Below are 17,298 nucleotides of genomic sequence, written 5' to 3'. Positions count from 1 at the left end.
GTAATGCTCCAAGATGTTATTACTAAAAATAGATTCTCTCTTTTCTTTCACTCTTCAGAAAGCCTAAATAAAACTGCAAGAATCACTTAAGTGATATGCAGAGCGCCATCGAATGCTCAAGCTGCCGAGTATACCCTGGTAATATGTATACAAACCGTTCATGGCACCGTCTTTCCAGAAAGCATATAAACATTTGTAATCAACAGGGCATTTACACTGTTTATGCACGATATCATGGGAAGGGTGCATTGATCTGTGAAAAAGGGCCGAGCGAAAGCCGCAACAAAATGCTGCGCCAGTAGAAACAAACACATGTTGCATATGTGCGTTGCGTACGTTACGTGTAGGGACCTTAATAAGAATCGGGTTGAACAACGTGCCACCACTGTGGCACGTTGTTCAACCCCATTCAACCCGATTCAACTCGAGGGACAACTTCTTCGAGAAACACTTGGTGCAGTGCAAGTCGGTAGCCCGGTGCAGAGTCTACCGTAATCGTGGTCGTTTGCGAAACCAACAGCGCACCGCATTAATTTCCTTGTCCGTAAGAACTGCACTACATTTATTTCGGTTTTCTTGCCCAGCTATTACTTACGTACGTGTTACCTGTCTATACTGGACCTATTATCTGTCTATACGACGCAGTGGTGTTGCTTATAGCTTGCTGCGAGCTGTTACAAAGTGTTAGTCTTTGTCCTATAGTCAGAGAGAAAGATAAAAACTCTGCAAACTCCGCGCTTATGACAATCTTCGTTTACCGAGATCATTCGCAAGGACACACTTGCTCTACGCTGAATGATGCTTTAAGCTCATCTTCTAAGGTGAGTTTAAAGACGCTACGGATATACATATTATGCTAACCATAGCACAGATTGGTGCTTTATTTTGGCTGCGTACCTCACGGCTGAGTGTGAGCGCGCGGGGCTTGAACGCAATCTGCGATGTGTACAGAATTTACGCTCGCCAAGTGCTGATGGCTTCGTGAAGGCTATGTTTCGCCGCTTAGCTCCTCTTAAAGCGGGAGGCTGCAATAAGGTCAGTTGGCTAACTGCTTCCTCCGCTATTTGTTCACGCCGATGTTTCGAGAGCCAGTTTTCACAGGGCTCATCGAGTGAGATGGCCGTGGCGTGCCTCATCGAGCATGAGGCACGACGTTTGAGGGAAGAGCTTCAGCGGTGTATCGGTTACAATACATTTCTGCGCTACAATGTCACAGTATACTGTGCTAGAGGTCCTCTGTTCGAATCCGGCCACAGAACAATTGTATCGATTTATTCCTCTTAAAACATCACAATTTCGCCATAAGAGTGAAACAATGAATGGGGCAGCAACATGTCAGAATATTACACGAGATAATTTTGATAGCTTTAGTTGCAGTACGAATTGCAGTAAACATAAGCTGGCTGAGTAAGCAAACGTTGCGGGACGTGTGCAGGCAGACATGGGCAGCAAAAACTCGATGACTACGAGCAACATCGGCTAGAACTAAAAGGTCTTGTCGCTGTTGTCGCCTTCCGTCCTCCTCGCGTTCCTGTAAAGCGGCAGGCTCACGGCGGGTACTATATGTTCGTCCGCAAGGCGTCTTTGAACCGCATGGTATTCGGCATTGTCGCTTAGGGTCGGACTCATGTGCCCACCGCACCACGTCTGGGTGCCCCCGGCGTTGAGCTCCAGCGTGCGCCGGGCAGGCTGTAGCACGTTGTTCCTGCGTCTGGACGACGCAGGAAAACCGCGGGCCCTCCTTGCTTTAGCGCGATTAGCCATTCACAAGATCTCTTCAGCTGGCGTTCTAACAGAAATGCGTTCCTATTAAGAGGATTAACACGGCAAGCTGAGCGAGTTGGTGATTGAACATGCTCCTATGAGTGGGCGGCGCAACCCGGACGAAGGACGAGAGGAAGTATACAATACTATCTCAGACTAACAACTGGTTTATTATTTCAAGCAACGGGCTATAATATACAGAAAGTGTAAACACATGTAAAGTGACGTTTACAAGGGTGTTATCCTATCTTGCCATTCAAAAAACAGTTTCTTTATCCTGCAGTTTATTTATCCTATGTTTGAACAAACGGAAATACTGTACAAAAATATGAATCAAGTTAACCGCGAGATTGTAGAGGCTCACTTCATGCATGCGAACTCAGGCGCATGCGTCATCCAGACTTCTATCACTCTGCAGGATAAAGAAACTGATCTGCGCAGTCTGCGCTCGGATTGTGTACTTCCTCTCTTCCTTCGTGCGGGTTGCGCCGCCCACCCATAGGAACATATTAAGAGGAGCTCCGCTTACTAAGAGAGCTGTGGAGAGAAGCAGCACTATCTGTCAGGCACCCTCTTAATACTGTTAGACAGGTTAATAGTAAAGCGAATGCAGCAGCCAATTTTTCTTGTGGTTTGAATGCGGTAGACGACTGCTGGATTGGCTACACTTCGCCAATCGTCATTTAGAGGAGGCACTATTGACGTACGAAAGGAAAACCCCTCGATCCTACCACTCATGTCAGTGGCCGCATGAGCACGAGGCTCATGGCCATCCAAATTAATTGAAGTGAGAAGTGCTTGAAATTTCATTCGTGCTCATTTAAGCCGTCTATGGGACGAGTGGTGCTGCGGCCAAGCTGTCCGAACTGCGCATGCTTTGAATTAAATATATATCACATTTTGGCTAGCTTGATTCTTTGCCACTGCTTCTTGTGTATTACTTTCTGCGTAGCCTGACAGGAGTCTAAGAAAGAAAATCATAATTTGGCTTTTGCTGAAAAAATACTTTGGTGCTTTCATCTGTTATTCTGCTTAGTTGGATTAGCGAATATTTTGGTTCTGATTAACCAGAAATTCATTGCATTACCTAAATACAATACCAACCAGTATAGGGGCAGTTCCATTTAGTCATCAATTCCGTTTAAGCGATTGTTGTTTACTACTGTATTCACCCAGCAGGACCCGTAGGGAACACCCACTCTTCAAAAGCGCTGCGATTCCACACGGATGGAAGCTTTCATTAACTGCTCAGCAGTGGAGATAAGGCTGAGGCGCTCAGAATATTGGTGGGAAAATAGCGCGGGACATATTGATAAAACCGGAGTCGATACAAGCACAGATAACTGTGCAATATAGAGATAGAGATTTTATTGTTGAAAAGAAAAGAAATATCAGAGAGATATGGAAAATGCTAGACTGACACACATATACATATTACTGATTAGGTCAATCAGTCCAGGTAATAATTTGTCGCCGCCCCGTGTCGGAAGGGATTTCATGAGAAATAATTATCATGATCATCATCATTGACTGGAACGACAGAAACATGGCGTCTCTCAATGCACAGCGGTGTGCACTACATTATTTCACTCGCTATATTTGAAAAAATTACATTTCTGATGACGTCTGGGAGCGAAAACTTGTCCCTGCAGCTCACTCAGCTACTCACGAGATGGCATGCTTCCGAAATCAAAAGTGCGACCATCCCCACGGCTTTTGTGTTCTAGAATACTCGTACTCCTATAAACTACCGCAGGAACACGTTGAATTGCGCACCACGCGTAGAAGCGTCGTTTTGCTTACGAACATTTGGGCGACAAACAACTTAGCTCGATTTGTGTACAATCGAAGTGGTTGGACTTGAAAGTACGAAAGCACTTTGATTGCAGAAATAATTTAAGTGTTCGCGAAGCACATACCGAACCGGCATCGACTTCGTAAACAAATGAGTGAATATTCACGCCACGGGCCGAACTTTCGGTCTGCTTCCCACCAGTGGGAGCGTACAGTCCTTACCGCGCTCACGCATCACTGCTTCCCGCATGTGACTTCATAGACACAATAGCGTCTACAGATTAAAAAGAAAAGTCCTAAAAATGTTCCTTGATGCTTTCCGCGTTAGTACTACCGCATTAGACACTCTGACCGGTGAGCTTTGCGTAGCACACAGACAAAGAAAGAAATGGATATCACAAAACTTGCTTCTTGGTCCCATTAGGCTTTTAATGACGAAATATACGGATGCCCCCCCCCCCCCCAAAAAAAAATGCTTATTTTCTATCTAAACATGCAAAGTACATCGAGAATGAGCATAATGAACGAAAAGAAAATAACACATTTTGCGGAAGCTTCTTCAGCAGCAGCGGGCAAAGTCCAGGTAAAAAAAAAAAAAATGTCAGCTGCCTATGTCTCCTTTTGGAATCCTCTACTGACAGCTTTCGCCGTACGTGAACCGCAGTTGCCATTTTCATTTGCTTTACGGCACGTGTGTAATACCACTGTAAACTGTGATCTTGGGTCGGTCTGCCTCCTCTGACCGTGCTTCCAAACGAAAGCGACTGGTGTGCCAAAATTCCTCTGCTTCGTCCTGTGTTCCTGCTATAAACCAAGGAAACGTGCTTGCTGCCGGTCAGTAAGTATCGGCCAAAGATATTTATCCAGAAGCTCACATAATCAATGCCACAACTCAGCAAGAAACTCTTATTGTCTGGTATGTTGCCCGTGGGCAACATTCGTCAATTAAGAGGAAAGCGTCTCGTTTCAGGCGATTTGAGCATACGTACGTCAAAGTTGTTGCAACATGCTATAATACAGGGAGTTGAGCGCGGCGAAAGCCGTATTGCTGGCAGGAGCTCACCTGAACCCGACGTGATCAAGCGGTCGCAATATATACAAACCGCCGGCGACCAGCGCGGACGACAGGGCAAGGAGCCCCCGTCGACTGACCGTCTTCGTGATAAACGTCGCTAAGGTGGCTAAACCAATGTGCAGGGCAAGTAGTATCACGGCGAAAGCCTGCGGGGGTGCATCAGTCATTGAAGCACCCGTCACTTGCAGAGCACGCAGCAGGCATAGATGGACGCAGGAGATGTTCTGAAGAAGGTGCAGTAGCAGACAAGCCGTCATATTCCTGCAAATGTTTCAGAGCAAGGCAAAAGAAAAAAAAAAGTCTGCTATACTGTATCAGGGACCAATCCATAGTGGGGTGCGTTAAATGCTTTGGGCGTGCTGAAAGGGTGTAAATGCACTATATTACACCAATTATATAACCAAACGCTCATGTTACATTTATTCATGCTTCAGAAAACTCGCATGCTTAACTTATGTTGCAGTCGCAGCGGGGGCCTGAAGGTCTTATTTCACAATAGTGGTCATTCCCTATTGCAGTGGGCCTGTTGGTTTTGCAGAGGTTGTGTGGGCACTAGGGCATCTCTCTATCGATATCTCTCTATCTCCCTGCCCGAGTTTCTTCACGTCATTTCTCGATCCTATGTGCCGAATACGGCAGTACCATAGCTCGGCAAGCATGAAATTTTGGCCAAACATTGCGCGCTTGTAGGCCTTATAGCTCCTGATGAGCGCAGGCATGAGTTAGATGGATTTTACCTACTATGGCTGAGTGAGCTCCCTCAAAGCAGGTATCACGTTAAAGGGCCCCTCACCAGGCCCCATAGCAAATTTTCATCATACGCTGCTATATGCTACATGTCCTGTAGTGAGAGTTCTGCCGCAAATTTTTTTTTCAAAGTGGCGCATTAATAGCCGAGATAGAAATATTTCAGTGCAGCGAACCAATGATTTCAGTAGGTGGGCTCCACTGCCAAGCTAGACGCTCTCTCCACTCGCCCCATTTAGCCTGCGCAAGCGAAATTTCCCTGCCTTCTTCTTTTCTTTTTCCTCCTCCTCCTCCTCAAAACAGGCCAGAGCCACTCGGATGGACAAACATACTGCCGGCAACGCCTCTCTGAACGCCTACTCCCAAAAGGGTTGGGGAAACTAGCACCTCTTCCTCTCCACAATCGCTCTCCGTGAACGCCTAGCGAGAGTAAATTTAGCTCCTATTGAATCATGCGTGGCACAACACCATCTGTGCACGCTACAAATGCATGATCGAGTAATGCCGTTCTTGTTCCATATAATGATACAAATTAAGGCGCACAGGTGGTCCGGTTGGAAAGATATGAGCAATAGTAGTATAACATGTTTCGTTACACGCGGTTTTAGCAACGTTTTATGCTGGCAGAACCGAACGTCGTTGCACGTCGAACAAAACAAATTTGGAGGACGCTCAAGCTTTGCTTTTATAAGTGGAAAGCGATAGCACTCAAAGATCCCTGACTGCTTCTCACGCTTCCCGGCAACTGCCGCTTATGTAACCGCAATGTTCACCACGAAATGCTGGCGGCGAACGCTATGCCCGAGAGCGATAGTTCTGGTAGAACTGCGGCTTATTGCTTCGCCCGCTGAGGCGAGCGCCATCTGGATGATGATGTTGCAAGATGCGGAGCGGTGTGCGCCGCTCTATGAATGGTAGAAACGCTGAAAACGGGCTTTGTGTTTGAATTTCCCCGTAACAGAGTTGTGTTTTCTAATAGATTGAAATTGGAATGCGACGATATCACGGCTATAGATTGTGTGCGTTACAGTTTACGATTTTTTCTGACGCATTTTACTTTGAGGAAGGAAATTAGTTCGGTAACGCCAGAAATGGCACCTATTTCCACTAGATGTGGATAAGAGCATTGCGTCCCACATGGTCACTGCAGAAACCTGGGAAACAATTTAATAACGGCCGTTTGACACATTTCAGTACTTGTTTAAAAAATATGTTACAAAAGTTGTAAATAAGTGACAGTCTTGAAACTTTGCCCACGTATCACGTTAAAGGTCCCCTCACCAGGCCCCATAGCAAATTTTCGTCATACCCTGCTATATGTTACATGTCCTCGAGTGAGAGTTCTGCTGCATTTTTTTTTCAAAGTGGCGCATTAATAGCCGAGGTAGAAATATTTCAGTGCCGCGGACCAATGATTTCACTAGGTGGGCTCCACTGCCAAGCTAGACGCTCTCTCCACTCGCCCCATCTAGCCTGCGCAAGCGAAATTTCTTTGTGTGTTTTAATATTTCTCTAAACTTCTATTCGTTCATTCAAGCAATACATCACACAAATAACATAAGGTGCCTTGAATAAGTCTTGAAGTCACGTGTAACCACGTGCGACATCACACTGCGGACTCGAGTACGTAAGGCGCAAGGATGCGATTACGTCACCGTCCGGCTTGGAGTGCAGCGGCCCCGAGGACAAGGAAGAACAGCGTTCGGATTGAAATTTCAGATCTTTCCGTGGCGCGTAGCAACGTAATTCTTTGCAAACACGATCGTCGGCGAGCATTGTATGCTCTTTGCTTGTCAGCTCAGGATGGCCAGACCTTTTGAGGGGGCCAGTGGGCCTCACTCCACCATAATTTATACTATGTATCAAGTTGAATTCATTCAGAACATTGGAAAGACTTCTTGTGCAATCCATAAAATATGCGTGTAGAGATCTGCAACGCTTGTAAAGTAATATCCTCCAAAGGTTTTAACCCAATCCCCGCAATTCAAAATTACGATAAACTTCATATTTAAAATCGCTTCCATTCATCGCAAGTATAAAATAGCTAGCACGTTCAGTTCACCAGGGCAGCGAGTAAACCTTGTAAGGGTATCACATGGTATATCTTAAAAGGCAAAAAAAAAATTGTGCCGATCCCACTCACTATTGATATCGATTATATACGAATCATTTTCCATATAGCTGACAATCCATCATTGCTTGTAATTCCACAAAGCAACACCAGGGGGACGAAAATATTTGCGGAAATTGAGTAGCCTTCATGGTTGTCAGAGCGAGACCCTACAAGTACGAAAGTAAGAAGCAGACAAGCCATCATATTGCCGTAAATGTTTCAGAACAAGGGAAAAGAAAAGAAATCTGGTAAGCTGTATCAGGGAGGAAATTGCGATCGGGTGGGTGAAACATTTTGTTAAGTTTTGTAGCGATTTGAATGGCTTACCAACAGAGTATGATCCCTTCTTTTTTATAAGGCAAACCTCCATTACTTCACCATATCGCTGCAAGAAAGCAAAGTTACAGTATTATATGTCGAATGAGGCAGCCGCTCCGCCTGGTGCATGGTGCCTAACGGCATTGCCTTGTAAGTTTGGTTTTCCCATTGTTGCTCTCACGTTTCCCTTTTTGGCACGCTGGTACATTTGTAAGTTACGGATGTTTAGCATGAATATTGTGTGTTTTGGATAATTCTCTTTGAGCATGCCGAGGGGCTGGGTGAATGATCGTGTGATTGCTATGCTTTATATATTAAATGCTTTCTTTAAACTTTATTTGACAGTCAGCTTCATGGGGTGTTCCATAATTTTTTTTTTACTTTGTCCGCCTCCACTCGCACTGTTGCTGCCAAGAAGCTGCACCAACTCAGGCGATTTTCCATCCTCCTCACTTGCGGTATGTGTGGGTCGAGAGCTCACGTGTGTGTGACAGCAGCTGCACGACGACGATCATGTTGAAGACGATCGTATTTGGCAGCAGCGACATGAATGCTGCGCCTGCCGCTTGGCGCGAGCTGGTGCCTTGGCGATTGTTGGGTTCTGCGTATAGGTAGTGGACTAGCGTGTGCGAGAATAGCCTGGACTGTGACGTGATCAGCGACTACGTCTGACGGAATCGCAAGTACGTATGGGTATGTGATGTGGTGCGTGTTAGAATGACGGTGGCATCGGTACTCCATCGAGGAAACGTTCAAACTTAATTTGAGCAATCGCGACGTCGGATACAACGTCGTGCAGTTTCTACGTAGCGTGAACTGCTACAAGGAAAGTGTTGCGTAAAGTGGGCCGATGCTGCCGATTGTTCAATCTAATACAGCGCCTCGAAACGTGAGCTGCCGCAAAGAAAGTAGACACGAAAATAGGAAGGGCCCTACGCACCGAGCTGGGCAAAAAAGCTAGCTGGATTCGGAATCAGATAAGCATGGGTGCGACCGTGGCCTAGACACCCAGCACGATTAGAGGGTACATTCAGGTGGGTATCGGGAGAACGAGTTACTCTGGCTGGAAAAAAATAAATGCGTGAAGTACACGCGATGGCCGAAGCCTGGGGTGACCTAGAATTGTCGATGTTCAAACGTGACACTATTTGTCACTTTTTTTCCCGTGGCTAAAATTATGTACATTCTGCAGGCGCTGTATGGCAGAGGTAAGCACATTCAAAAGTTTCACCGCAACTTTGCCACGTTTATCTGATGCTCTACGTGGGAGCGAACATCAAGGATCAATTTGTTTCGTCGAGTAGAGAAAGCTGGTCCGTCTTTGTGTCAATTGCTTCCTCAGCAAGTTGTTTCAAGATTCACATTGATAAAAGATGAAACATATCTCGTTTGGTGCATTAACAGCGATGCTGTATATGGCTAGGTTTGGGGAAAACTGCCTGCGTCTTTCGACCCGTATAGATTCAGCATTTCTGCGCAAACGTGCACGGATCCCCAAGGTAGCGCAATAACAGGCGGACCTGTGGAGATGAAGCAGGCTTCAAGCACTCCGCCAACATGCAAAAATAAGTTTATTCCCTTAGGTCCAAATACAACCTGTATGAGATATTGAGCTGATAAGAACACATACTACGCTTTGACCCGCTTCCGGCATGTTTACGTTATCAACACCCTCTCATTGTCGGTGTCCCAAACGCTTGCGTATCTCCTTTCCTTTCTTCTTCTCTCCCCTGGTAGCGGTTCTGAAAGCGTGGTGCCCGCCAGGACGGCGAGGGGGCAACAAATACGAACCGTCCATGCGGCGCCGATCCGAAAAACTTGGAACGTTTTACCGGAGCAATGGGCTGACTTAAGAGGGAGCTTGTAGAGAAACAATTTTGTGTGACCTGTGTTGCGTGTGACCACTTGTAGTTTTTGAATGACTTCAAAACCATTGCTGCACTGCGGGACTTCGATCAACGCATGATAGCCCTGGCTACGGTGAAGCAGTGCGTGCCCTCGAAGTGCAGTGAGGTCCGGGTCTCGTCTACGTGTCGGGATCCGTTAGCAAAAGCTGTCGTGCCGCGGTTTGCAACAATACATGGGTATGTTCGCCCCCCCAGTGCCTCATCATCTTCCAAGGCTCAACACTGTGGAGGAGCGACTAGTTCCGCCTCCCCTTCCACTTGCGTGCATACGGCGTTTGACGCGGGTCAATGGACCGTTCAGCATTACGGGGCCCCATACAGAGCTTCGCTGGTCATCCACCTTCACAGAGTGGAATGGCTCTGGTATTTTTGTTTTCAAACCATGCTTACAGGTGCCATGCCTGGTATTTTAAACCAAAGCTTTCTTTGCCTCTTCCTGCGACTTTTTCACTGCTACGGCTGCTGCCTTGCACGCCGCATCGGGGGGTGGTTCAGAGCATGCAGGGTGGTAGAGAGGAGAGGCGACGCGAGAAAAGTGACTCGTTTGGACCTTTTCCTCGCGTCGCATGTGCACAGTGCCCACTGGAGCTCCATAGGCATCGTCAGATTAGCCTGTTGACAGCTGTACGTACCCGTAACTTCCCGCAAAAGCATTGCAGAAACTGCAGCGCTTACCCTTATGCTATCGGGCAAGTTTGCGGGAGGGATAGATATAATGGGAGATATCGGGCAGGGAGAAGAGGCCGAGAATGGGTAGAATAGGCGCTGTCGTGAAATGAGTGAATAATAACCTTTCCCCTCTTCGCTCGCAGTTCCCAAACAGTCGGGAAGGGCGGCACAGGGAAAAGGTGACGTGAGAAGGCAAGCAAACGCTTCTACTACAGACAAGACCTAGGTTGCGGGCAAAAGAAAGGTACGGCAGCGTACGCTTCTATTTTTTTCTGAAAAAATAAACACCACGTGAAGTTTGTAAGCGGACAAGTGACCCACGGCCCGCAGATGCAATGCCGCATTAAATCATCGTAGCGTCTAGGCGACGCTATACGGAAGCGGTCACACGTCAAATCAACACTTCTGTGCCCACCGCGCTAGCTTTGCGGCAATAGTATCGCTCGGCGTCGCGGGTTCGATACCGACCTCGATAGGACAGAAATACAAAAGCGCTGGGTTCAGACGCTAGGTTTAGGTGCACTTTATTGAACATCAGGGTGTCAAAATTATTGCGAAGTCCGTAACTATGGCGTGTCTCATAACCCGATTGTGGTTTCGGCACGTACAGCCTCATATTTCTGCCAACACTTCTGCCACGATGTGGTGTGTCATGTGAGCCAATGACAGTGCTCAACCATCTCATACAGGTTATTAACGATGGTGCACAACAACGCCTCAAGCACACACGCCTCCCTGTGTGTTCTGTGTACTACAAGGACCAATATCGGTGTTGCACGCATGGCAACGTGTAGTATCAACTCACAACTCTCATCTTCGCCTAAACGTTGAAGAAATCAAGCAATCGCCGTCAACATCACCGGTAGTTACCGTCAATCAAAGCAAACAACACAGAAAACTTCGCTTACACTGATTCGTATCGTGCGTGGGAGCAGCATAATTTTATGTTGTTTAGCTACTGGCGCCCGTCACACCGTGCCACGGTTCTTGCGGGACGTTGCGTCGCCCTATCGGTACTTCGGGGAAAGCTTTTTTCTTGCGTAATAAGAAAGCCTCTTACAAAGGATCTTATTGAAAGTGTGCTCCTTGTAACATTATATCGGGTAATGTTTGAAGAAGGGCGTGGGCAAGCCGCGCTCAAAAGGGTTAAAAAGATGTAAATAGCGGCTAACGTTAAAATATTTTTCCGCAAACTGCACACAGGAGCCTTTCTTGTTGAAACGTCGTTAGAGCAAACAGGCATTCACGTGCATGGTGAAGAAGTTGAATGAATGAATGAAGTTTATTCCCCTTTTAAGGGAGGGGAGCGGCCGGGAGGGAGAGAGGGAGGTCTAAGTACTCCAGTCTCCGCAGGCGTCCATCACCACATTATGTGGCTAGACTTCCGTCTACCCGTTGCTTTCTGCACAACAATGCTGAAAATAGTGAACATGTTTTCATTGGTTGAAATAATACCAATTTCTTTTGAGATGCAATAAAGCGAAGTATACAGACAATCTACCGCTGAATGTATACTTGATATTTACCGCCTCTATGTGATTTTCAACAGATGGACGTTAGTTTTTACTTGGACTGCATGCAGTCTCGCATAGTCTGTTGGCATATATACATTGTAAAGGTAAAGGGCTGCTCTGTGTGTTAGTGGTTTGTGGAAATGGTTGCGAAAACACGTGATGTGTATGAGACGACTGACTGAAGATGTCATGTCAGTGTTCGATGCTGTAATGAAAAGTCGCAGTTTCGCCCGAAAGGCGAAGCATCGATTGCGATAGCAAATTGGTGGACGCTACATGAAGTGAGGATAGCAGTTTTATCGGTGGTATAAATTCGTAAGTATACAATAGCTGTGTCTTACCAGTACTCACCTACGGGGCCGAAACCTGGAGGCTTACGAAAAGAGTTCTACTCAAATTGAGGACAACGCAACGAGCTATGGAAAGAAGAATGATAGGTGTAACGTTAAGGGATAAGAAAAGAGCAGATTGGGTGAGGGAACAAACGCGAGTTAATGACATCTTAGTTGAAATCAAGAAAAAAAAATGGGCATGGGCAGGACATGTAATGAGGAGGGAAGATAACCGATGGTCATTAAGGGCTAGGGACTGGATCCCAAGGGAAGGGAAGCGTAGCAGGGGGCGGCGGAAAGTTAGGTGGGCGGATGAGATTAAGAAGTTTGCAGGGACAGCATGGCCACAATTAGTACATGGCCGGGGTTGTTGGAGAAATATGGGAGAGGCCTTTGCCCTGCAGTGGGCGTAACCAGGCTGATGATGATGATGAAACTCGTGAACATAGGCATACGATACATGCGACAACCTTGTGTGAAGCGAAAGCTACGAGTGCGTGGCTGCTCCACATGGGTTACCGCGCGAAGTATTCCGTCAGCGTTCCAAAGTGGTTTTTGTTGTTCGAAACAGACATCTAGTCGATGCAGCTTCCACGTGTGACGGTTTCGCGTTTCCACCAACGCGAAAAGGAAAAGCCTCAAAATGAGTAGGCATTTACGCTCAGTGGTGTGTTGTCTCATTTAACTGTTGCTTGTAAAGTGTTTATGTTTTGCATTCCCCAGCCTAAACTAAGGTAAACTAAAATGCAGGACACTTTCGAGAAGCGCTCTGATTTGCGCTCGCTTTGCCTCCGTAGCTTTCCCTTCGCAACCACTTGAAGTTATCGGTGAACATAAATGAATAAACAAGCACGGTGTCACGCGCGCACAAGCTGCCATGAAGACGTCCCACTCGATGACCACGGAAACTCGCCGTCAAAACGTTGCAGTGAGGAAACGCGGCAGTAGCAGCGAGCAAATTGACCTTCGTGCTACCGCTCGCATCAACGCGAACTACGCCTTGAAAATACAGTGCAGCGATGAGTTTGTACCCGTTGCCGATGCTTTCAAGATGACGCGGCCCGGCCGGGGGCGGGCGGCCGCCTGGGCCGACCGGAGTAGAACGCGCTGCCTCCTCCCTCCCCTCCCCCAGAAACCTCGCGCGCGAAGGAGGGTGGTGCGCTTCCTCCTCGCTTTCCGCCATTGCGTGCGCGAGTTTGAACCGCGATCGCCGGATGACCCTCGCATGCTTCCACTCAGCATATGCCGCGCGGCGACGATTTTATCGCCTGTGGACTTTACACGGAACCTCATGGTGACGCTGACGCCAGCGGCAGAAACGAGCCTGGAGGATTTATGTAATTCTGATCGCAATAATATGAAACGAGTTTGATCTGCGATCACAAATTCCAATTTCTGGTTTTAGGCTAACTGAAAATAAAGAAAGAAAAGTCCACGACATAGTGGTTAGGGCATCTGGCAGCTCTGCTCGCTGGCAGATTTTCGATTCCGCCTTTCGCCACAGAATATTTTCTTTTTTATTTAAAGCGAGGTGAGAAAGGAACCTACCTACCTATGTACATACCTAACTACCTCGAAGCCCCAAGAATGAGGCAAGGATGCTTCGCATAAAAAAACAGAACAAGAAAGAAACTGAAGGTTCATTACTATTTATTTAGGCAGTAATTAGGCCCCACAGTTCAAACGTTTCCTGCATGCCATACCTTACTTGCCACACACTTTCTTTAAATATATCCTCTAAAACATGCAGTTCTTCTAAGACACTGGGACTACAGGCATATAATGTTTTCGAGCACATCTTGTTGCACTTGCAACTTCGATCTAAAACAAATGAATTAAAATGCTTGCTTGTCGCAAGTTAATTTCACACTTGAAGGAATTCTTACCTTTTCCAGGTAATCGAGACCTAGGAACCCTTTTCGAACCCTTTTACAAGGTACAGCTTTTCCAAATTTTTCTACTTCAATTCTGCTATCAGCCTTCTACGATTGGCCAAAAAATGTTTGAACCATCACCCCTGCGCCTGTATGTCAAGCGACGTATGAGCGCACCACATCTTACATGGTAAGTGAAGAATGATTATGCATGAATAGACCGAACGAAAGAAAGATAATAATTCCTGATTCGATGCCGTTTACGCTATTACCGATAAAGGCGTGGTTTGACCAATTGCTATTGCTCAAATGTTTTGGGGCTGCGCCCCTTTCGCCTATCTGTCACGCGACGTCACAAAACTGCGATAACTCACCGGGTAAAAGTGACGCGCGCAAGTTAAATGCGCATTAATACGCCGAACAAAACAAAAATATTTCCTGTATAGCCAGATACCTCCCCGTTCTGAAAGCAATAGAAGGTGGCTGTCCGGCGATCGCTGTGGCTGTAACTACTCGGAGCTGCCGGGGATCTGGATGTATTTGCGTATAATGAAAAAAAAAATCAGTTGAGGTTTAACGTTATGGACACCTTTGGACACGTATACGACACCGCTCGGCCACCGCTTCTTTGCTGAGGATCCGTTTTAGCAGCATTTTTAAACTTCCGCTGCACGCCACCGCGATTTTCGACCAGTGAGCGCAACCTGCGCCAAGGACACGGACGCGGATCAGTCGACGACTCCGGCACCACCCTCCTGATCAGATTGTCTACTTTCACTGTGCTGGCTCGGCCCCATCGAAACTCTCTACACTTGAGCCTGCTCCTCGCCTCTTTAGTTAGATAAGAAAAAGTGCTGAATGTGGGCAATGTTATTCGCTTTGAATGCAAAAGAAAGTGACATCTTACAAACGAGAAGCACATTTCATTGGGTTTTTAGGACAACGCTGTGGGTCACCGCCCGATGCTTACGTCTGTGGTTACGTAAATTTGACGTCACGACATCGGAATAAAAAGAGATTGGAATAGTTTTAGCTTGTAGGACCCCTAATTGCACATAAGATAGAATGCAAGATTATATAGTGCAACTTGCCGCATTAAGTATAGCAAACAGCGTGGTTTTAGTAATCTCATATATAGCGCGCAAGCATATATTTTAGAAATTGCTTAAAGTTAGCTGTGACAACCCGTATGCATATTTCAACATATATGGAGCTCCAGATTTAATTTTCCGTTATTGTGAAAGACGGAGCTTGATGAGTATGTATAGAATATGCGTGACATAGAAAGGCAAATTAATATACCCACCTCCGTTCAAGAAAAAAACAAATAATACATAAAAACGAGAATATGCAGGCTTTCAGAAGTATCTATTAGACCTAAGGAATGGCGGTTCATTAGGCACGTGTTTCGTTTAATAGTGAACCTAAAATAGGTAACTTGCAAGCAGTTAGTGAGGTTGTAAATATAGTGATGAGACAAACTCCAGCTACTCAGCGCTACTATGAGCCGCCATATCCTCGAACTTTTACCATCCCTATAACAACAACAAAAAAAGACGCAGTTTGGCTCGAAAGGCCAAGCATAGATTGCGATAGCAAGTTAGCAGACAGCCATACGAAATACGGCTAGTACTGTTATCGGCCGTATCAACTTGTGAACAATCGCTTGCTAGATAAATTAATGAGCATGGTGCCAGCAGGCACAGAAAACATGAACACATGAGACTCCATGACTGCGGACACTGGTCAAAACGCTGGCGCGAGAAAACGGGGCAGCAGCAGCGAACGAATCGACATTCGCGCTATGTATCGCTTCAACGCAAAGTGAGATTCGAGGACACACAGCCCGCACAACCGCTACGAGCCCCCGACGTAGCTATAGACTCTGCCCCCAACGACGATGGATCTCAAGATGCGACCACCACATGCGCAGTTGCAGCCCGATATCGCCGCCCCCCTCCTCCCGGTGCCGAGCACCGTTGTGTGCCTGGCGTGCGAGGGAAGAACGAGCGCTTCCTCTTCGTATTGATCTCTCTTGCGCCGTCGAGATTGAGCAGCTATCTTCAGCTACCCTCGCGTACTTGCACTCGCACATGCAGCGTAGGGCGCTCTGCGTTGATGTTGTCACCCGCAGAGTTTACGCGGCACCTCACGGCGATGCCACCGCCCACGTCGACACTGACGGCAGAAATGCGCCAAGAGTGCTCATGAAATTGCTATCGCAATAACTTTTTTTTCACCTGGTTTCCTTCGGCCATCGGTAGGAAGCTGCGGTGCCCTGCTGCTGTGTGGGCTCATTGCCTTTGTGTTGCCGGAATTCAGCTGGAGGGTCGACGCCGTAGAGGCGCATCACGGCCGTGTCAGCATCGAGAAAGCGGTCTTGCGCCAGAAGCCAGCGTGGGTTCTCGATAATGTAGCGCTGCAGCGCAAGCGTGGGAATAGCAGCGAGAGCGCAACCACCTGCCTGCACTTCCCACGGGAATCCAGCCATTAAGTAAGCCGTCAGAATTCCGGCACTCGTGGCAACCTGCAAATATCAGGCAGCACTCATGACCAGCTTATTGCGCAATGCAGTCGATTCCTCTTACCACACGATTAAACACACAGCCACACACGCACACACATACACCCACACACACGCCCGCGCACATACATACATACATACATACATACATACATACATACATACATACATACATACATACATACATACATACATACATACATACATACATACATACATACATACACATTTTATGCCATGAAAATAGAAAGTGAGGACAGGAAACCGAGGGCCCGATTTTAGTTGGTCATATCATAAGAAGCCAACAGACACTGACATCAAGGACAGCATTGGAGAAATCACATGTACTTATTAATTGAATGAAAAAATGAAGAGATTAATGGAAATGAAAGTGGATGAAAAAAATACGCACTTTCTTCCAAAAGGCGAAGCACCAATTTCGATAGCCATGATACGTGATACCATGATACGTGACCACCTGAGAATACAGTTATAGATTTTCTAAGAATGCAAAAACAGCGCGTTAGATTAATTCGCGAAAGCGAAAAGACTGATGCTGACAATGGTGTCGATGATTATCATTATTATCAGACTATTGTTACGCCCACTGTAGAACGAAGGCCTCTCCCTGCGATATACTATTACCCTATATTGTGCCAGGTGATTC

At 46.7% G+C, this 17,298-nt stretch overlaps 1 protein-coding gene and 1 pseudogene across 3 annotated transcripts in view; both read right to left on the bottom strand.

Moving 5' to 3' along the window:
- Nucleotides 1-17,298, bottom strand: part of LOC135897316 (solute carrier family 2, facilitated glucose transporter member 8-like) — a 92,444-nt gene that overhangs the window by 61,087 nt on the left and 14,059 nt on the right. For all 3 annotated transcript variants that reach the window (XM_065425934.1, XM_070532271.1, XM_065425922.2), the window contains exon 4: nt 16,348-16,634. In XM_065425934.1, coding sequence (XP_065282006.1) covers nt 16,348-16,634 — 287 coding nt within the window. The remainder of the gene's footprint in view (nt 1-16,347; nt 16,635-17,298) is intronic.
- On the bottom strand, nt 9,289-9,469 carry LOC135897803 (U2 spliceosomal RNA; annotated as a pseudogene).

Source organism: Dermacentor albipictus, chromosome 1 (genome assembly GCF_038994185.2).
Source record: "Dermacentor albipictus isolate Rhodes 1998 colony chromosome 1, USDA_Dalb.pri_finalv2, whole genome shotgun sequence".
NCBI lineage: Eukaryota > Metazoa > Arthropoda > Arachnida > Ixodida > Ixodidae > Dermacentor > Dermacentor albipictus.
The sequence above is the reverse complement of the archived record's forward strand: the minus strand, read 5'-3'. Positions and strand labels throughout refer to the sequence as shown.